This window comes from Cygnus olor, chromosome 1 (genome assembly GCF_009769625.2).
Source record: "Cygnus olor isolate bCygOlo1 chromosome 1, bCygOlo1.pri.v2, whole genome shotgun sequence".
Lineage (NCBI taxonomy): Eukaryota > Metazoa > Chordata > Aves > Anseriformes > Anatidae > Cygnus > Cygnus olor.
The window spans coordinates 83008263-83031135 of record NC_049169.1 but is presented as its reverse complement, the minus strand read 5'-3'; the positions used below and the strand labels follow the sequence as shown (position 1 = coordinate 83031135).

The following is a 22873-nucleotide window of genomic DNA, read 5'->3' as shown; positions in this document are numbered from 1 at the left end:
GTCACCACTGGTAGCCAATTGAATTCATTCTTATCTTGAATAGCACAATTACTCTTACCTGAATTTAATTATGATATTTCAGTAATACCGTCATCTAGTCTAAAATTAGATCAATTCAGGACATTGTAGAGAATCATTCCTCATCAGTCTAAATGTCATAATGATCTTGCTTTTAGTAATCCACACTGAAATTGACAACTTTCACAGCATTCTTATGTTATTGCTGCGGCAAGTTATGTGAGCAGTTCAATAGGTGCACTGTAACTGTTGTGAATAGGAGCTTTTGCTGGGTGAAAAGGTGATGTTTGTATAGATTTGAGATTAGAGAGTATATAAGGAAAATGCCATAAATGAAGAGGGGTCCAAATAGGGATGCATGAAAAGAAGATTCACATTAAAGGAAAATTAGGCATGCTATCTCTCATGGCGGGGAAGGAGAATAGGATCATCAAGGCAATTGCCATTTTTTTCTGACCTTAATGTATGTATTGTGTAATATACAGATAATTGAAATCCAGTTTTTGAAAGCTCATGAAAGAGAGACAAAATGGATAATAATGGAATAAAACAATTAAGAACCATATCTAGAAAGTAGAAAACAATCAACTGGCAGTTTTATATGTAAAGTAACCCTTTTCCAAAAATCAATTGTGTATTTATGGCCAAAAGATCAGAAGTGACCTGCAAATAATTGTGTCGATCTCTTATATTACTTTTAGTCTTGAAATGAATACTGTGTTTTTCTTGAGGAATGCTGTTTCATGGATTAACATAAAGACTAGGTACCTGTACCTAAAAGCTGATAGAAACTGAAGGTTTTTGGAGGTCAGAGCATCCAAATGAGCTGGCCAGTGTGGTGCTTCAAGTGGTAGCTGTCTGTTCTTCCAAATTAGCTCCTAGCTGTAGCCATTGCATGAGATTCAGTTTCAGATGGGACTACGTTGGTGGTTCTCCCTTAAATTTTAGGGAGACATGCAGTATTCTTTGTAAGGATGATCTCTCTAAGGTTATTTATGTGCCAAAATTACTTTCATTTGTCATTGAGATAAATTGTATCATGCTCAGAAAACTATTAGTGAAATTGTAATACAGAAAGTACTCATTGGTTCCACACTGATCTTAGAGTAGTAACAGATGAACTGAGAGTAGCATTGGCTGATTTTTCTTCTAGGTTCTGTTGTGGCCCACATGGTTACATGACAGGCCTGAACAGCTGAAATAGCATTTCATGTAAAGTGTGCCTCAATGAATAAGGGAAGTGTTCTATAAAATTTGCATCCCTTGGAAAAACAGGGAGAACTGTTCTAAACTTGGTTCGGCAAAGAGAGTTTAACACTTGTCAAAAAACATTTGATGCTAAATTTGCTTGGCTGATTTTTTTCCTTCTATTTTTTTTGGCAGTCCCTTGTAAAATGGTAGCTTTTTTTTTTTTTTTTATAGTTTGCAATGCGAATTGCAATCAAACATCTGTTTTTCCTGGTTCCCTGTATCATCTCTCCTTTAAGAAGGCTAGTTACTCAATATTTCTACATACCTGTGTTGTAGCCCCTCATAATTGGTTGTCAATTGATATAATGTTATTTTGAAGCACAATAAGTTATTCACCACATAGGTTGCCATTTTTATTTTAGATAGTACATACCACAAAAGTTTATTTTACTATGATTGACAGAACGAGTTTAGTTGGGAGTGAGTGAAATGTGCAAGTAATAATCTGTTAACCGTACTCCCCTTGATCTCTTCAGTCTAATTACTGTGCAAATAGAGTCCTATCAAATCTCGTTAAAGCATAGACACGTCTAAACAAACACAAGATTGAAAAAGCACATCTGTATAATAAGTCATTGCTATGAGCTCAAGTAATTTTGTTCTGTAGGAGATTTGTCAATATGGTCAAAAACAAAGAGCTCAGAATGAAGTTCTCTGGAGACTTACTTAGTAAAATAGGTGGTTTTTCTGTATATATAATGTTTTATTTAGTGATTGTACTGAGGCCATTTAAGTGAGTGAATTTATCAAAGGGCTTCACAGGAAAGAAGAGTACTCTTTATTCTTATCTTGCCTATTCTCTTTGCTTTTAAGAGAAGTAAAGAAAGTAATGACTTATCATTTTCCTAATTAAACACATTAGATCATCTCTTCTTGGCAGAAAGATTTATGTAAAAATTGTAGAAATTTATCACTTCATAATGTAGGGTGAAGTGTCACTTTTACTTTTGCAGAAAACAAAAGTGATGGCAGTACTGAATTCCCACTTCCCTTTCCTCCGCTTCCCTTCTTCCCCTGAGGAGGGGGAAAAAAAAAAAAAAAAGGAAAGAAAACACTAAAGTTTTTATTTCACTTTTTCAAAACCAAATAAGTCAGGATGGTAAATAATCAGTCAGGATCATTAATAATAATAAAGTATTATTGTTCATGCAAAGGAAACCTACATATGTTTGTGTTTTTTTAAACTTGAGATTAAAATAGATTGAGCTTAGAAGTTCAAAAATGAGTCCTTAAAGTTGGTTTTTAAAATAAGGAAATAGCAACTTGAAAACATATGCCAAACATATTTGATGTTAAGTAGACCAAGGATAGGTGATACTCCTTTTGTTGTTGAAAATCAGCTATTAACATTAGATTCCTAGATGCTTTCCATGTTTAAAAAAAAAAAGAAAAAAAAAAAAGAAAAAAAAAAGAAGTTAATCTAAGTAAATAGAAACAGCTGAAGGCTGGAGAAAGGAAAAAAAAATCCAAGAGATTTCAACTTTCTTTCCTCTTCCCTCCCACTTTCTACTTTGAGTGTTTAAAGTTTATTACTCGAGATTTTTAGGCTTTTCATTTTCCTGAGCTCTGAAATTCTATATTGCTTTTTCTGTAAAATGAAAAATAAATATTTAAATTGAAGTCTTACTCGTAGTTGAGGTCTTATGACCATTTAGGGATTGATGCTCAACCCCAAAGTGTGTTTACAAAATGAATGCATTTTTGAGGGGAAGAACAAATCAATTGCTGAAGACTAAAAATGAAGTTATCGATGCTTGCAGGATTCCTTTGCCAACACCTCCTTGGGTAAGGACACTGGAAAAAATGAAAATCTACTTTGACTGTGTTATAAGAAATTCGAAGGTAATTATTTTCTCACTGTGTTAAGTGAGAGGGGAAATGGAAAGTTTATGAGGAAGCAGATAGCTAGAAACAACAAGTTGGTTGCTCTTTTTAATGCCTACTTCCAACATTGGTTAAAGAAGCTAGTAACCTACAGAATATAGTATGAGATACCATTCTAATAAACCAATTAGTTGTCTACTTGCAGGTCACATCTACAGTTGCTCATAAGGCAGCACCATTATCCTTTAAATTTGAAAAAAAAAAAAAAAAAAAGATTAAAAAGAATGTTTTTAAGTGGAAGATGGGAGCAACTCATTTGCCTGTAGAGCTGAACTGCCGATACAGGCTAGGGTGAATTTGTTTTTAAAATATTTCTGAGAATCTTATTTCTAGTTTTCTTTGTATTTTATCCTGGCTTAGACAGCAAAACTTGTTTTCACAAGGCTATGAAGTTTCTAGTCTGGACTTATATTTTAATCAAAAATTGCTATCATTCTGCTACCTCTTAAGCCAGGATCAGTAATACATAGATGCAATGAAGTACGGCATGAAATAGAAGATAAGTCTAGCAGGAACAGTTGCTTTCTTTCTGTAGTTGAAAATCAAGGAATTTCATTGAAAACTTTACTGTTAAAAATAAATACATATTTCCAGTGTGTTAATTATACTAGTAGATTAATGTTCAAGTTCTACTATGTTAATCAGACATTTCAACAGCATAGGTTAATATTAAAATTATCACAAGATCCTGTTGCTTTGCCTTTGAGAGTTTCTACTTCTGTGTTGCAGGAAATGTAGCGATAGTAGTTGAAGATTTTGGGGATGTGGAGGAGTGTTATATTTTTTTTAAACAGACTTCCAAATAAGCTGTAGGCAGTAGCATCTGCTTTTAATCATCTATAGCTGCTGTAAGAACACTAATTGTTGTTACCCTGAGTACTTTTGAGACGCTTTCTGAGGTTTCCAGTGTCACAGTTTAAAACTAATTTTAGTGGATTAGTTGAAATCAGCTCAATACACAGTATCTTTCTCATATGTTTGTTGGTGGAACTTAGAAATTTGGTGGCTTTAGAAAGATTGTGAAATGTTTCTAAATTGGTGGTTAATTTTTTTTGAATAGAATCACAGAGAAAACAAAGTACAACTGTGAATCAATACAAAAAGTACATGGTAGCTATTTTTGCTACAAGACAGTTCAAATAATAATTGCTATATATTATATAGTACACAAAGATACTGTAACAATTTATTCTAAATGTGCTTATTGTTTTTGTGTTGATTTCCATGAAGTATAAATTATATACCTGAAACTGTAGTGTCTAGTAAGAAACTGAAATAGTAATTCGGTACCTTTGAATATACACCTGTTTTTCAGTTCTCTTACATGGGAAGGTATTTGTGAAGCACACAGAGCAAAATTCCCAAGTTCTCAAATCCATGGGCACTGCTTAAGATAACTTCTTTAATTGCATTCCTGAGGAATATAGCTTTAAAAAGTGTGGCAAAATAGAGGAATACTTAAGCGTGCTTAAAAATGGATTCCTATCTAATATGAACCCTGTACTTGAGATTTTCTGTGCTGTTTTCTGTTTTGTGCAAATGCAACAGCTTTGCATTTTGTGTTCACTGAAAAATAATAGGAACTGATGCATGCGTCGCTTGGTTTTACCATATGGCTGCTTACCTCTGCAGTCACTTCCAGAGTTCTGTAGTGAGGATGATGTAAGACAATATTCAGACCATCTGAGCCTTCCAGTAGAAATCTCTTTAAGGAAACCATTTGCTGTATAAACTCTTCTGCCCTTCATGATGAAGTTTGTCATATAGCTGAGTGGTTTTGTGCCATGATGCTGAAAAGAGAATTTTGGAGTGCATCCAGAGCAATTGTTTATGCTGAGGATAACAGTCTGGAATTGAGAAAGGATGTAATCTAAGCTGTGCATTATATTAGGTGAGGTCAGTATAAAGGGTGAACAAGAGTCTCCTTTAGACTGAAGTATGTGCACATACTCAGTCTTTCTGCCAGGTGGAAGTCCTAGGATGGTAAAATGGAAAGATCACCCCATTTTCAGAATTCTGTATGTAAAAATAATTATTCCTTATGAAGTTGTTGCAATGTTAAATTTAAAAAAAAAAAAAAGCCTGAAGATTAATATTTTTATTTTTGGATTTTCAAGGTAATTACCTATTTAAAAACAACAAACGATAATAGCATATGGACATGGAATAGTAAATTTATAAGGTTTTGTTAGTGTGTTCCTGGAATACATGAACTTGAGTCCTTCTGTAGAAACAAAGATTCACTGTTGTCTGCACACAGAATATGATTGGAATGATGGTCTTAATTTTGGAGAGGTCTTAATTTTGAAGTCTTAATTTTGGAAAACTGGGTTATACGTTTGTTTATTTTAATGCTGGGATTCTCTCAAATTTGAGGGCAGAGTTCTTGTCTACTTTCTTCAACTTCTATAATGTTTTTCTTGGGAGTTTTCAAAATATTCTGTTTTAGGGAAAGAAATAAGGAAAAATTTAGGAGGAAATTCATCACTCAGAGGGTGGTGAGGCACTGGAACAGGTTGCCCAGAGAAGTTGTAGATGCCTCGTGCCTGGAGGTAAGTGTTCAAGACCAGATTGGATGAGGCCTTGGGCCACCTGATCTCATGGGTGGCATCCCTGTCCATGATAGGGTGGTTGGAACTGGATGGTCTTTAAGGTCCCTTCCAACCTGAGCCACTCTATGATGAAGTACAGTAGTAATTAAGAGATGCCTTAAATTTCTTTGATAAGACCAGAGTGAACAACTTTATTTCTTTGCTTCTAAATTTCTGTTGCTATTCATTAACGTTAGAGAAAACAAAGTTTCCACTTGAATTCAAATGCAAATATTCTGCATTTTCACCTGGAACATACAGACATAACAGTAGGACTTTAAACACTTTTTTTGTGCATTTATTTTTAAGCTGGTATTCTTATACTTCCATGTTTACCACCAGTGAAGAGAAAGGGTAGTGCTTTGTCACCTACAGCACTGTTTTCTGCCTGTGTGAGTGAGGGAATGTGCTTGAAATCCTGCCTTGACTTGGGTAGAGGTTTCAGTAGTGTCTCAGTTGTGGCTACACTGAGTGATTGAGGAGGCACGGTTGGGTTCTTCAGACACAAGACTGGGAACAATTATCAAGAAGAAAACAGTGAGGTAAAGGCACTGAACACTTCTTCAGTCTTTGAAGTAATTTGTGTAAGTCTCATTCTGGGAAAAGGTATTTTAAAGTGATAAAGGAAATTATGCTTACAGAAAACACTCTTTTCAGTTTTTAATAAGATCATTTTGAAAAAGTAGGGTTTAAAAATGTTAATAGGTTACCAAGTATTTAATATTTTATAACTGCTAACAGAATGAATCGATTGAGGGTGTAATTTTGGTTTCTTATGTAGGAAATATGAAAAGTCAAGGAAATTTTTCTGTTCTTCTACATATGTATAATAGTATAGTATTTCGGGGCGGGGGAAACACCTCACTACAAAGCAGTTAAATATCCCTTGAAGTTTGATTATTCACCTATCCCCTTCTTATGTCTCTGGTCCTCTTTTCTTGGGAACATTCAGTATAATGTTCTATTTAAGAGCTTCAGTCATTTGATATATAATAGTTTGGCTGTTTCTTCACTTGCATGCAGGCTTAATTTGAAGGTGAACCCAGTGTGGGAGGGTAAACTGCTTTTCAAAGTTTGAGATCTCGGTTCAATTATGGAAGTCCTGAATCTCATATTTGGTAGTGCTATTTAGTTGTATGTTGCAGAACAACAGATTTTGTTTGTTAATCTGCAGGATTCATTATGTGAGTAAGCAAATTTAATGTTTGCTGGGAAACTCACTTTGGGAGAAAATATATTTTAAATATTCACATTTTTTAGTGTATAACTTGTATAATACATGTGGTACAAATGCTAACATTACCCAAACTAGCTGAAATTCATGTACTCTTTATCAGCATTTTAAAGGGGTTTGCATTATTTATTTTTAGAGACATTTATTTTAAAATGTGTGTGTTCTGAAGGCTCTGTTAAAACTACAGGTAATTGTTTTCTGTACTTATATATATTTACTTAAGGAAGCTCTGAGCAAAAAAGCATTAAGAATATTAAATTTCATTAGAATAAGTACATACCTGCTTTGCCTCTAAGGCTCTTCTTATATTCACATTTTGCAGGGCATAACCTTTACTGAGTAATACTTGGGTTATTGCTCCAATTTTTATGGCAAATAACTGGATGTTGTTTTTGATATTATTTAGTGTGCTCTTATCAGGCATAGATAGCACTAGCCTGAAAAATTTAAGTGTAGGACACTGTGCTGCTTGCTTGATACAGTAAATCTATATATGACCTATATATCCTTGTAGTGAAGAAAATTTCTTTGTGCAAATAGTATTTCAGTAAAGTCATGTAGATACATTCATAAATGTGTTTAATTGGCAAAATACAACAAAGATAGTTAATGAGGAGTTAACTTGCTTAATTAAAATCATGGATCTTTCAAAAATCTTTGAACACCTGAAAGTTGGGAAATTCAGGAGACAGGGGAACAAAACTTGCCTCCTGACCCATGCATCAGAATCTCGCCTTTGTCTTTTGCTGGGGTGAACCCAGATCTGATACTTGCCAAAAAAAAAATTCCTGTTTGTGTGTAAAGCTTTCTGACGGATATATGTAACTTGTTCTTGGTGCCTTTGGTGTGTACATGTGTCCCTGTTACCACACGTAGGTAGCACCTATACATAAAGTATAGAACTTCTGATCTGGAACTAGATGCACAGATAACCAGTGTTCAATACTTAAAGTGAAGTTCTCTTCCTCATGTTCACTAATGCTTGAGACAAACTAGCTGATAAGGATGCACAGCAGTGTGTCTCCAGGGTCAGTAATAGTGACTTTGGGAGAACCTGTAGGAAAAAAGTGGTTGCCCTCCATCTCTAACTTTATCTAGACAAAATGTTAGTCTTTCTGACTGTTTGCCTAGTACATGTTCAGCCACCCTAATTTAACTTCAAAACTAAGGTAAAGTATCAGAATCTCCAGCTATACATCTTCTGTGCACTTACTGAGCATACATAACTATTCAAAATAAGGCTGAATATGGTAGGGAGTCAGTAATGGACTTGAATTCATCTGCTCAGTATTAATATAGTAGACCTCAGTAGAGAATACACTGGGCTTTCAGCACATGGTAGGTCTGAATGGAGGAGGGTAGAGAGGGAGAAGGAGCTCATTGACATGACAACCCAAATACAAGATAACATCTGAAAAGTGCTTTCCTCCATTTTCTGATGGATTTTAGAGAAAAATCAGGTGCTGTTCTATATGCTGTCAGCACTTTAGATGTAATGATACGGACCGGATCTGTAGCATACTTGAGCTTTTCTTTTTCTTTACAGCATAAAACTCATTTCTCAAAAATCTACTTAGGAGTTGGCATCTGTTTAAATTTTATTTTCAGAATCACTTAGTGTATGTTCAGAAAATGTGGAGTGTGGATTAGCCCTCTTTTTAAGGTTTAAAGGAAGTTTGATTCTTGAAAGGCGTTTTTAATGTATTTCAAAAACTTCCTATTTGTTATGGAAGGTGTCCACAAATCTGTCATCCAGCACTACATGGCTGAATTTCTTTTTCTTCCTTTACTCTTATTCTCAAGAACAGAATGAACAGACTGCCCACTGTGCCCTCATGTTCCTATGACAGATAGGATATCTAAGCTCTGGAGTCAATATAGGTTCTGTTCTTCCCTTGTTTTGCAGAAGAGAAGATATTCTGATCCAGGTATGAATTCAAATGTAATTTCAGATGTCTGAGAGCATTATGTGGCTGCATATTGGCTACTTTGAGAGAGCATCTGTGCTGATAGCTCCTGAAGGACCTTACTGTATAGCGCTTCTTTGTGCCAACAGATGAAGTAGAAATTTTAGAGGAAAAGAACTTAGAATTATTTTGTTGAGGACTTCAGAACCATTGCTTGTACTTGAATAAAGGATGTGCCTATTTCTAAGAAGTAATTTTCCCTAATTATTGCATATTTATCAAGTCTAATCAAATATTGCTATTATATCTTTTACAGCATAGTGAATGAAAGTGTCGTCTTGCTGCATACCACTGAACTTATGGGGGTCAGGACTAATCCTTCCAGAACAGGCATTGTCTGATGTGGGACTCTGGAATTCTGACTGAAACTAAACTGAAAATCCTCTCTATCTTCAAAGCTGCTGTTCTTGTTTACTCTTCAAAGGAAAAAAAAAAAAAAGAAAAAAAAAGCTTTAGTTAAATGAAATATTTGAACTATAGCTAAACCAGGAAAACTATTCTGGTGATGTCGTTTTACTTTTATATTTATTCGCTCTTCTCAGAGTGAATTACAGCTTCAGATTCTAAAGTAACAATTAGCTTTGAGTTATGAAAAATAATTTCCTCGTTAATAATTTTGTTGAACAGAATGCAGTGTTAGTGTTTTTAATGCACTGTTTTCTATTTTGTCCATTTGATTTTGTAGCCATCTCTGCAGCTAGGGCTTGATTATTGGATATCACAGTATACATAGTACATCAATCAGTGCTGCTCTTTTTACATTTTTTAAAAGTGCTGTTTTTAAAAAGTATTTTAAAATACATATGCCAGTAGCTTCCATGGAGTTGGAGTTGTGCCCATAAAAAGGATGGTATAGAAGTAATTGTGCAATCCTATACGCAGTTGATTTAACAGTATTTAACTTTTTATGTTGTCTGATAGAAACTGGTATGATTTAGTTTGTGAAAGATTTCAGATCCTCCCTGAAAAAAAGTTTAAAAATAATTCTTCTTTCATCATGATGACTTCTCCTGACTTTTCATAATACTACTTAAATATTTAATGACAAGTTCCTGAAAGCTCATCTTGAAATTCTGAAATGCTTCTGAGCTTTTCCATTGTAATTGAAGGAATGGGATGTTAATGTCTAAGCAAAGATGTCTTCCACCACAGGTATTAATAAAAATAACCATTATTTCTATACCATTACAGAAAATTTGTAGTCTTTCTGTGAGTTATTTGAAATAGACTTGTAATTTTGTAATATCATTGGTTTTCTTATGATAGCATGCATAACTTCTGAAATTCTGTGGCTAAAAGTAAAACCTTTTTCCTGGATTTAGATGTGCCCAGGTTATATGTTTGCTATTCATGTGATCTTACAAATGCAAGATGCCTGCATTCTCTGGCACAGATTCTAAAGAATGCAGGGGCTCAGCTTCCTTTGTCCTTACTGCCCATGGCTGTGAGGCAAAACCTTGTCTCTTCCATTTATTTACACAAGGCTTGTTGGAGTTACTTCACTAGTCACGTACGAAGTTTTATTGAGACATTAAAATGCTAACATACTGTCCAATTTAATGGAATAATGTATATGGAAGTCTTCTATGTTTTTACAGGACATTTATTTGAACAAGTGCTGGGTTTTGCTGCCACAGCTGCTCTTCTCACAACTAGTAGACTTAATGTTGGGTTTGATACTCAAATACCTGACCAGAAACAAGTTGAGATGGACTGTTGACAGGTTATGTCCACTTTGTGATATTTTTTCACCTCACTATGACAAGATAAATTAGGAATGACCTGTCTTCATATAGGTCTTGTCCTTTAAGTCCACAAGGGCTACTTTGCTTGAAGTTGTCCTTTAAATTAATAAAACACTCCCAAGGGCCACAGTATTGGCTGTCAGAACACAGGAAACTTTAACACTACAGTTTTTTCACAATCATAAAGTCATCCTGAGACCCTAATTCCTGATCTGGCATTTCAGACTTTCATAACTGCTGCATTCCCTTCTGGACTCAGGGCAGACCAGTCTGCCTTCAAGACCAGTACTTAGACCTGTCTGGTCTTCAGTCAGTGCTGTGTCCCGGTGCAGACAACTGGACTTTAAGGTTTGGTAAGAGGGTGATTGTCTAGAACAGACACAAATGGGCACTTGACAAGTCAAGTATAATCTAGCACTGCCTCAGAGGGACGTTGTGCCTGTAGCTGCTGAAACTAAGATCTGGTATGCTTTCAAATGCCTGCCTGAGTACTCAGCTTTGCTTGTCTCTGCTGATTTCAGAGATGTGGCATTTTTGTATTTCTTTTTTTATAGTTCATATTCTTTCATGTGTCCATAATATAGGTCTGTCTCCGTTTCTAATGCCGTTTACACGCGGGCAAATCACTCTAAAGTTTTTGTTGCGTAGCAGTCATGGTTTGTCAAAACCTTTCATCCACTTGCAGTGGACAGTGGGCGTTCTTTTTCAGTAGAGGGTTCTGCTTGTTCTGTGCTTGGGTCCCAAGAACTTGCAAATGTCAGTCAGGATTTCCAAAGTGAGGACTTTGATTTAACTGGAAGGAAATTTGGCCATTAAATCTTTAGACTAAGCTATCTAATTGTCAATTGAGATCATACTTTTAAATGTTTTGGTTATCCTACTGGACCTGTAGGAAAGATAAAACTCAGAGCTATAATCTACCATTACTTGTGTTATTTAGTGTAATGCTTTTTCATTTGAAATATCATTTAAAAGATAAATCTGTTTTGCAGAGCAGAGATCAAAGGTTGCTAGTCTTCTGTTTGGCACTGTCAACATCTTTGCTGTATCTCAGAAGATGAACTGTCTGCTTTCAGTATTACGAATTCTGTACAGGTAGCAAAGTGAGCATAACCTAATCAAGTGAAACAGAAAGGTCATGGTATGGATCCATTTCTCTTTAAAACGAACAACAAAACCTCACAATGCAGAAAACAGAGGTACAGTAATAAAATTGTAGGTAGTAAGTGGAGAAGGAGAAGACTGAGGTAATTAAGATATTTGATAACTGAGAAAAAAGCTCATGGGTAGATCTAGAGCTAATACTTTAAATTCGGAGGATTCAGGGGAAAAAGGTGGTTCTCTTAATCAGATATTGCTGAAAGATGCAGGTAAGTTATCTTTTATGATCCAAGCTCCCCGTTAAGGAAATCTTGAGACAGTGACACTGGTAAAATGAGAGAATTGCAAGCTTATACCTTTAAACTTTCCCAAGAAAGTGCAATATGAGTAGCATTTTTCCAAGCTTGTTTGTGAATAAAGGTCTACTGTTATTGAAAATGTTAGTTTCAGGCTTCATCCCTGTACTTCCGTCTCTGTGATGGAGAGAAGTAAAGACTTTCGAACTGACGCATGTAACCTCTAAGTTCTCCTTGGCTCTCAGCTCACTTTTACTATACAACAACTTGAACTGCTTGACCAAAGGGAATATGACGACAAAGATTGTCCATTGGATTGGTTGTCTGTACTGGGAATATGTTTTTCTTTTATTAATTAAAAACAACAATTTGAATAGTTCAAGAATTTTGTAGTAATTTTGAAAGCTTTTATCAGATAAATTCTCCTGCAACTAGAATTTAATAGGAACTTAGAAGCTCTTTATATTACTCTGTCCTTGGAACATTGTCACATCCTTGGAACATGTGTCAATTGTCTTTTGTTTATTTTAAAATAATGTTAAAAAATCAGTTCATGATAAACAAAAAGCCCTATTGTCCTGTAACGTCTCACCTCAGTATTATTGATATCTGTGCCACTAAGATTAGTTCATATTCTTTGTTTTCAGAATAAGTAGTTCATATTCTTTGTTTTCAGAATAAGCTTTTTCCTTAAAAATTATTTTGTCTCAGTATTAGTTTTGAAATATGATTAAGCATAATGTTGCTGAAATGTAATGGCTTGTTTCCTTCCTGGCCCTCCAGAAGGCAGCCATGCTATGCATTCTGAGAAATCCTGTGTCTGGGGAAAGTAGCACTCTACACCTGTGCCTCTGTGGTTGTTCCTGTGGGGAAAAGAGTCAACTCACTGCTTCTTGGGACTGATGCAGGCGCAGTGATGTGTTGCTGCTGACCCCTTTTGCTCACAGATCACCATAGGCCCCAGGGGGATAGCTCTGTTTTCTGCACAGTTCAATTCAGAGCCATAACACAGCTTGGATCTTGATCTATACTGAGCAGAAGCTCTTTTGGTCTCTTGATGGCTGTTTCAAGTTCTGTTGAATGATACAGAGAGGTTTATGCTCACATAGAAAGGCATTTTGTAGGATTATGAGTGCAGATATCAAGTGGTCTAGCCATGGTAGTGGGAATCTTGCCTCAGCTAACAAGTGAGTGTCTGCTCTGCTGCTGTTGCTTCTCAGTCCCTCGTGGCTGGTGATGCTGGGCGTGTTGGTGACAGGTACGAGGTGGAGGAGAGCAAGGAATCACTTTTCCATGTAAAAGAAGGAGGTGGATGTACACACTTTATTCTTTTTGTTACTTTCTTCCAAATAGGGGTAATAGCTGTTACCTTTTGTATTGCTCTTTAAACAAAGTGCCTCTGAGTAGCAGGTTAAAAGGTATATGCTGACTAACAGTGCAGGGAAGAAAAGAAAATCTCCATATCAGCTCTGTGCTATACATGCCTCATTCAGAAAATAACTTTTAATCGGGTTCACTGGAAGTTAGCATTATCAGACTGAATGCCAATTCCGTTATTATTATGTTTAGTAATCCTTTGCTGGAAATTAAGCCAGTCAACTGTTGAAATGTTAGGGGATAATTCCAAAAGTAATATTTAAGCAATTCAATGCTATTACGTGTTAAGTTAATTATACACTAAGAATTGAAAACAGGTAAATCATCATAAGTGTCTGGATTCTTATATTGTCAGCAGTTCCACGCATTTTCTATAATACATAATAAATGCAGTTCCTGAATGTCAACATTAATATGGTTCAAGAACTGCAGCTTCAAACTGTTTTAGGTACAGACAATATTATTATTATTTTTTGTCCATAGTGACAAAATTTAACTGGTTTAAATGCATTACTCGCATCTGAATATTTCATGTTCATCATGGATTGGAATTTAGATTTTTTTTAGAACAAATCATTATTTTGCTGTCTTATTAGTACAGGAGTAGAAAAATAAGGATTGTGATTTATAAGCAGTACCACAGGTTTTCTGCTGACCTAGTACAGGAAAGTTGTTAAATTCCTCATCACCTTGTGAAAACAGGTCATCTAAGTAGATGTATGCTCATTCCACTTAAAGCAAATTTCTCAGTTGAAATGTGTAAGTTATTGGCCCGAAGGTGGGGGGAAAAACAGTAAGAGTTCTCTGAAAAGATCTTCTTTGTTTTGAATAGTGTCTGAGTGAATTCTGAAGTGCTTTAATTTACATTGTAAATCATTCGGTTCCTTAATGCTAGTATAGCATATATTTTTCTCTTCTTTCATGGAAGCATTGAAAGAACTTCCTAAATTTTATGGTATGCAAAAATGTGAGAGACTGTTAGGATATAAGTTAAGATATGACTTCTGCTCAAAAGAAATTACATTTTTAATGAATGCTATACTGTTTGCATATCTGTCTGTAAAATTAGTGATTTTTTCTTTTAGAAATGTTCCTGAGTTTTTGCTTATATGGTGGATATATTTCAATTATGCTATGATTTTAGCCTCTACTGCAATTCTGCGAAGTTTTGTTACTTATGTCAGTTTCTATTTCTAATGCTGGTGCTCCCATAAACAAATTGACTTGGATGAAATCACAAACCTCTGTATGATTTGTGAGTTGCATGTTTCTTTGAAACTGTTGTTCAGTCTCTTATTTTGGAGTTATGTGGTTATCTCCCTAAAGGTCACATTATTGCTAGGTGACATTATTGCTAGAAATTCTCTTAATTTCCCCCCTACCCCCAAGTTTATATGAGAAACAGAGTTTATTTGTTTGTTTATTTATTTACAATCTTCTCTCCCATGTGCAATCAGATGGCTGGAAAACATCTGCTGCTCCTACTCAGGTTTTTGAAGTCATCAATTTGCTAACTGATCTTTTGGTTCAGCAAACTCATCTTGTTTATTCTTATCTGTAGTCACTTTCTCATGTAAAAGTCGTTACAATTTATTTTCATAATGGTTCTACATCTTTTTTTCCAAAGATCAGTTTTCAGTGCCAGCGGTTGTGGAAAAATTACATATGTTACCCATCTTGGGAACTGTGTGTTTTATAAATGTGCAAATCCTCTTCACCATCTTAAGAATTTTAAGGTTATAAAGTCAAGCAGTCTGTAATGAGGAAAACCAGCTCCCAAGTCTGACTGGTGCTTGTGGCAATTAAACTACTCTTTGTACATGTATTATCTTAATCTTGAGAGATTATTTTTTATCACTGTGAGCAAAAGTCAGCAGTAGCTGTACAGCATTTAGCTAACAGCAAAGAGCTTTCTGCAAATTTGATGCTGGGTCAGGAAAAGATACAGCAAGCATTAGTAAAAAGCTGCATTTTTAAAGTGACAAGTTTACCAGTTCACAAGGATGTCAATACCTTTCTAATCCTTTCACTATCAGAGCATTATCTTTCTTTATTTTTCATTCATTGCAAATCATCTCACCTTAGAAATAAGAAATATATGAAAGGTTCTATAGACAAGCTACAGAGATCTTCCTACTGTAGTATTATCTTGTGAATTAAATATTTGGCTGGAAAAAAAGAGTCATGTAATATGTGCAAGAGGTATTAAATTATTGAATTGAATATGCTGATTTGCATTTCCTAGCTTTGGAATTTCTGATTTGATAATACTTCTATTTTTATATAGTGCAGTGCACATGAAGAAAAGCAGAAATATTTTAATCACATTGCGGTAAATAAAAATTGGCTGTTCACTGAGATCAGGATTTTATCAGCTTCTTGGTGTGTCTAGGGTGTCCCCATGTTTTCAGATTTAAAGCAGCCTTCATATGAGGAAGGTTCTGGAAGGAAGGAAGGTTGGGATGTTAGTTTGCTAAAACCAGTTTGTTTCTTGTGTTATAATTGCCTCATGAGTGTACTGCTTCTGGTGTCTGCTAAATGAAACATAGAAAGGGACACCTTCATTGGCTAGCGTCAGCTATGTGCATACATAAATTATAATAGTGATACAGCTTAATGCGCTTTGTGCTAGGTGTACCCCTTCCATCTCACCCAGCAGAGGGTGATGGGTGAGACCCTGCATGCTTCTGTGGAGCTTCCCCTTCTCCTTGGGCACAAATTTGGTAACAGGTGGGATTGTAGTTATGCTGTGTTGGGAAGTTGATATGAGATGAGCTGTAATGCTGGCAAATGTTGAAGACATGGGCAAAAAGGCATTCAGCACCTCATGTGGTTAGTTGAGATGGATGAGCTGTCTGGAGCCTTAGTTCGCAGGAGATGCACCTGATGCAGCCTGAGCTGAGAGTGTCAGAGGGCAGGGGCACAGCAGGTGACCAATGGAAGCAAGACACATGTGTTTTTGAAACTACTAAAACCATTGTAGCTTTTAGTAGTTTCAATAGGAAAACTGTTTGAGAACAGTAGGAAAACTGTTTGAGAAACCATTCTGCTCTTTGTTACAAATTCTGTTCACAAATGCCTCTATGTGCTTAATCACTTTGAAAACTCTTTTATATTTGTTTTACTGTCCATGCCTTGTTTGTGTGTTTGTTCTATATCATTGCTGTTGTTCTGAATTGCAGATATCTCCTCAACTTTCATTAGTTTGCACTTTAAGAAGTTCTGTAACACAGTAGATGATGTGTGATTTGCATGCATAATTTAAGGAAGGGGAAAAAAATCAACTTCTGTTTGGCCTAGGAATTACTGTAAATCCATAAAATCTTGGGAAATAAATCCTACCTCATATACTTTCCCTTTGAGTACCTAAAGGGGGACTACAGGAAAGCTGAGGAGGGACTCTTTGTCAGGGAGCGTAGTGACAGGAGAAGGGGTAATGGTTTTAAACTACAAGAGGGTAGGCTTAGATTAGATGCAAGGAAGAAATTCTTTACAATGAGAGTGGTGAGGCACTGGAACAGGTTGCCCAGAAGAGCTGTGGATGCCCCATCCCTGGAGGTGTTCAAGGCCAGGCTGGATGGGGCTTTGGGCAACCTGGTCTGGTGGGAGGTGTCCTTGCCCATGGCTGGGGGATTGGAACCAGATGATCTTTAAGGTCTCTTCCAACCCAAACCATTCTACGATTCTATGATTTTTCCATTCCATTTTATAAGATCTTTTCTCACAGAGTATAATTGTCTTTAGAGATGCAGATGTACAGTGACACACATTGTATTAAAATATGTTAAAACTATAACCTATATAAGTGTGTATATATAGGCAGCTGTGTAGATATAGATATTGTAAGCTCCCATCTGCAATCTTAATTATGTGCAGTAAAAGACAGGGATTCAAGGAATGAGGAAAAAGACATTAAAAAGGTAAAAGTCCAGTATAAGTAGTATATATTAAAGTGAGGAACTCTATATAATGAACTCCAGTTACTTTCACGGTTTCTAAAATTTTTCATTTATGTTTTTTTAGCTGGGAAGTTTTGAGATTCCTTCTTTCGAATTTGAGAATGTGGATTGAAGATTATGGCTTTGATGGCTTCCGATTTGATGGTGTTACATCTATGCTGTATCACCATCATGGGATTGGTAAGTAATTTGGTCAACTCTAATCTAAGTAGTCCTGTTCTAGTTCTGTTGCTGCAGAAATGGTGATACAAAAGTTCACTGAATGCTCAAAATTCAGACTTGTTAATATCTTATTGTGCTGTTATATTGACAGATTTGAAATTATGAATAACAATTCGCATATGGCAAAATGTGTTTAAAAATGTAACTGTGTCCTTTAAACTTCATGTCTTAATAGGCACGGGATTCAGTGGGGATTACAATGAATATTTTGGCCTACATGTGGATGAAGATGCTTTGTGTTATCTAATGCTGGCCAACCACATGGTTAACTTCTTGCATCCAGAATGCATAACCATAGCAGAGGTAAAATCAGAATTTACCATACTCAATGACATAATATTGATTAGTTTGCTTTGGGATGTGAATTTCCTGGTAATTATCAAGTCACACTTCAGGTACTCAAGGAACAACATAAGCTGACAAATATTAATTAGGAGACAGACTTTGTCTTGTGAGGAAAAACAAGTGGAATACACATTTTGTGAATTTTCTGTGTTATTGGGTCATTAACTGATGTGGGGATTACCCCTCTCCCCCCAGTCTCCTTGAATTTGTAATGAGGTTTGTTTTCATTAGTTTAAAGTTTTTGTATGATTGCCATTTGTCACTAGCAATTCATGGTACTAAAGATTAACAGCCCTTGCACTGTTTCGCATATTTTGAATTATAATGGCATAGTTGACAACTGTTCTTCATAATAATTGTGGTAAATTTTATAAATGCTGAATATGTGTGCTAATTTATATTGAGTATTAAATTACCCTAGGTTTTTGAGGGAATAAATAGGCTATATTTAAGTTGGTTGAGTTTTCAATGATATTTTATCTCTTTATCTAAATGAGTAATTCTTGTAAACCTTGAGGATTCTTCTATTGTTATATTTAAATATCTTTTCATTTTAAAAAAGTTGCATCTATCTCATATCATTATGGACTATACAGATTGTTAATAAAACATTTTTGGATTAGAGTTCCTAGTTCCTCTTTGGGAAAAGAAAATTGTGCAATTTTTTTATTTATTTTTTTACTTTTGATAAGTTTGCATTATAAACAAAAACAGCTAAAAGCTTAATGGCAGGCTATCAAAAACAGCATCTGGTAAGCAATTAATAGTAAAGTTGAGGTGGTTTCATTAATCTGTAGGTTTATTTGAAGTAAGTTATTGTGGGAGAGAGACGGCTTATTTTCTAGGAAGACAGATTATAACCAATTTTAAGTTCAGTCTGCTTATATTACCTGGTTTAAGAGTTGTTTTTATTTTTAATAATATGCCCCTTCAGTTTCTCTTGCTTGAGTTGAAAACTGCTTCTGTTTCAATATGATATTCTTCAGCTTGAGGCAGTCACTATACAGAATAGAAATTTGACTAATGTGTTCCATGGCTAAAGGAGACTTTCAGAAGGAGGAACTGTTGGCATAACTGAAAATCGCAAAAGGCAATGAAGAATTTCTGCTTTCTTATAATGATGATGGAATGAGAGCCATATGAGTAAGATATGTTTTTGTGTAGCCGTAATTAATGATAATATATTCCTTAATTATTTGACGGATAACTTGCACAGCTTTTTAATATTCTGTGCATTCACCGTCTTAGTAGTTCCTAAATTTTTAGATATTACTGACTGTATGCTTATATTTCATTTGGTTTTTTACTTAAAACTGGGATTAAGATTTCGTATAATTAGAAAAAAAAAAGTGTTAAGCAAAAATTAAAACCTTCAGTCATGATGTAAAAACAAACAGGCAAAAAAATCCCTCCTGCAGTGATTTCATTTTTTTATATGCAGCTCGTGTCAAACTAAGGTGTGAGCAACTGCTTAGGAATTGGCAACTTATATTTGGATATGAAGATATGCTGAACATAGTAATATTGGATTTTTTTAGTGTTCAGGCAAACTCTTCAGATATAGGTGGATATAATAAATACTAAATTTCCAATTTTATTTCCCTAAATATGACTTTAAAAATTGTGAATAAAGTCAGTGGGTGCTATTTAAATCTCAGATGCACAGCCTTGGCCTGGTAGGCATCACAACATTGCAGAGAGAGGCTTTTATTTCAGGTCTGATGTTTTGGAGAGTGTCAGTCCTGCTTTTATTCTTTGACTGATTTAGGAGACCTATTCAATTTCCTTTTCTAGTATCTAAACATTTGGAAAGAAAATCTACTTTGCTAATCTTTAAGATTTACAGCATGTGGAATCGCTAGTCTTAAAGAGCAGCTGAGGGAACTGGGGTTGTTTAGTCTGGAGAAGAGGAAGCTCGGAGGAGATTTTACTGCTCTCTACAACTACCTGAAAGAAAGGTGTGGAGAGCTGGGGGTCGGCCTCTTCTCACAGGTAACTAGTGATAGTACTAGGGGGAATGGCCTCAAGTTGTGCCAGGGGAGGTTTAGGTTGGAAATTAGGAGACATTTCTTCACAGAAAGAGTAGTCAGCCATTGTGTTGCCCAGGGAGGTGGTGGCATCACCATCCCTGGGGATGTTTAAGGAGAGGTTGGATGTTGTGCTTAGGGACATGGTTTAGTGGGTGACATTGGTGGTAGGGGGATGATGGTTGGACCAGATGATCTTGGAGGTCTTTTCCAACCTTAATGATTCTATGATATGAAGATATCTACATAAGGAGAATCAGAAGAGAACTAGGGTAGTCTAGACTAACTTCTTGCTCAAAGTAGGTTCAACACTGAACTTGCACTAGGTTGGTTGCTCAGGGCTTTGTCTAGTTGGTCTTGAAAACCTTCAAGGACATATCTCACACCGCTCTGAGCAACCTGTTCCAGTGCTTATTTATTGGAACCTTGTAAGTGTTTGTATGTTTGTTATCTTTATATCCAGCTAGAACCATCCCTGTATCAATTTAGGACCTTTGTCAGTTTTTCTCCTGCTGTCTATCTCACAAAAGAGTCTGGCTCTGTCTTTCTCGGTAGCCTCCTCAGGCACTGGCTGCCGTTTGGTCCCCTGTAGCCCCTTCTTCCCCTGACTGAACAACTCCTTTCCCTCAGCCTCCCTTCCCAGGGCACATGCTCCAGGCCCAGCTGTCCTGGTAACCTCCTCCTAAACTTCCCAGCAGTTTTGGCAGGGTCTGTCTTTAACCGGGGACAGGGGTAAGGAGCAGAAAGTGGATGCAGTTTTCTCTGTGGTCTAATGACTGCTGAGTGAGGTGTGATAATCCCTTCCTTTGATCCCCTGTCTTTTCACTCAGCTGAGGATGCTGCTGGCCATTTCTGCTGCCAGAACAGGCGGCTGGCTCATGCTCAGCGTGCTGTTAGCCCAGGGCCCTTCCAGCAGAGCAGCTCCCTGGCCTGGCAGTCCCCAGCCTGCCCAGGGCATTAGTCCATCCCGGGGGCAGGATTTGGCATTTGCCCTTGTTGAACTTCCTGAGGTTGCTATTGATCAATTCTTAGAGCCAGTCAAGGTACCTCTGGATGGCAGCCCGCCTTCCTTCTGCATTCCACACCTTCCCCAGGGATGCCATCTGTGAGCTTTATGATGGTACGGTCTGTTTCTTCACCTAGGTCAACATAGGCAAGTGGCCATGTATGTGTATGTATATGTATAACTCTAAGTGCAAATACATTTTTCACTCTGAAGTGAAAGATTTGGACATGGAAAGTCCAAATCTTGCATTGTTAATACAGATTTTGCATTGAGTTAAGGTTCTGGTTTAAGATACTTTTCTGGGGATCTCTTGCGTCTTCAACTAGTCTAATGCAGCAGTTGGGTTGAAAACTGGATTGAATCCAGAAAACCAGTGAGCTTCCTAATTAAGCCACAGCTCTAGTCAAAATTTAATTCCATAAACTCTTGAGTAGACACGAAAGCGGTGTACATTAATCCATAACCATCGTGGCGGAATGACTTCTCACTTGCACAAGGTAATACAGCTGAGTGCTGGTAGGTATTTTGCAATTATGTGGGGATTTGCATTTTCTACACAGATAAGTGAACTTTAGAAGAAAAGATGTTATGTGACACAACTCTCTAATAAAGTGGTGAAATAAATACTTATTTTAAAAAACTTTGAATGGCAAAGTTAAGAGTGATCAGCCTCCATGAACGTGAAACTGGAAAACTATGCAATAAGAGCATGTTACTTTCCAGGGTTAGCTGGATCAATGGTTTTGTTTTTGTGTTTAGGGAAAGGGTAGAGATTGTATTTTTCTTTCTGACTGTGGTTTATTCAGCCTCTTATTTTCATGCCATTCCTTATGCAAAATATCAATAAACAAAATGAAAGTTTAATTTGTCTTTTGTTGACTACTTTCTACTTGCTATTGATTACTTGGAGCTCAAGAGAGCTAATTATTTCAAATTCTGCCTCTACTAAGGTCTCTTTCTCTTCAAATATCTATTCTATTAAAATGCTTTGTAGTAGAGTATTTGATGAGACAAGCCATAATGCTACCCTGTAACTTTTGCATTCAAACAGTAAGTCTTGGTGTTGTGATCACCTGATTTTTCTCCCTTCCCTTCTCACCCCCCATCAATCTTTGAAGGTGTTTAGTTTACAGAGTGCCTGTGTACTACTGTGCTACTGTATGGTGGAAAATCTGAACTAGTGATTGCAATGCTAGCCAAATTATGTTGTGTTTTATTTAAGGACGTTTCTGGAATGCCAGCTCTTTGCCGTCCTGTTGCAGAGGGAGGAGGGGGATTTGATTATCGACTAGCCATGGCTATTCCAGATAAGTGGATACAGGTAAGAAAAGGTGTTCTAAAAATATGTTCTGCTCTTCAAAGTGGTGTGGTTCTCTAACTACACATACAGAGAAACACTTTGGAATTCTGCTGATGAATTTTAGTCTCCCTCATCTGTTAACTTAATGCTCTATTAAAATAAGTTCTGACAGTCTTGAGTACAGATATTAGTGGCTGAAATGAGAGCTGTCAGATATCATATCTTAGGTCTCAGAAGATGAGTAACATCATGGGCTATTCTTTGCATTCTAGCTGATTTTTTCTTCATAAAATGTAGTAGGCATAGATTCATTTGGTTTGAAATAACCTGTATCTTGCAGCAGCGGTACAATGTGTAGTCTATATTGAATGTGAACAGATAAATAATTTATGTGCGTATGGTTATCTCATTAAAAGCAAACAAACAGAAGCATACATTGAACCCTACTGAAATTGGGCATAACAGTTGGCATGGAGCATAGATAGAGCTGAAAATTTAACCAAAGTAATCACAGGCAAATTACACTAACACCACCAATCAGTACCAAGGG

At 36.2% G+C, this 22873-nt stretch overlaps 1 protein-coding gene across 2 annotated transcripts in view; it reads left to right on the top strand.

The window, feature by feature from the left end:
- Nucleotides 1–22873, top strand: part of GBE1 (1,4-alpha-glucan branching enzyme 1) — a 170015-nt gene that overhangs the window by 79603 nt on the left and 67539 nt on the right. For both annotated transcript variants that reach the window (XM_040566525.1, XM_040566518.1), the window contains exons 8-10: nucleotides 17488–17603; nucleotides 17821–17948; nucleotides 22246–22344. In XM_040566525.1, the coding sequence (XP_040422459.1) occupies nucleotides 17488–17603; nucleotides 17821–17948; nucleotides 22246–22344 (343 nt within the window). The remainder of the gene's footprint in view (nucleotides 1–17487; nucleotides 17604–17820; nucleotides 17949–22245; nucleotides 22345–22873) is intronic.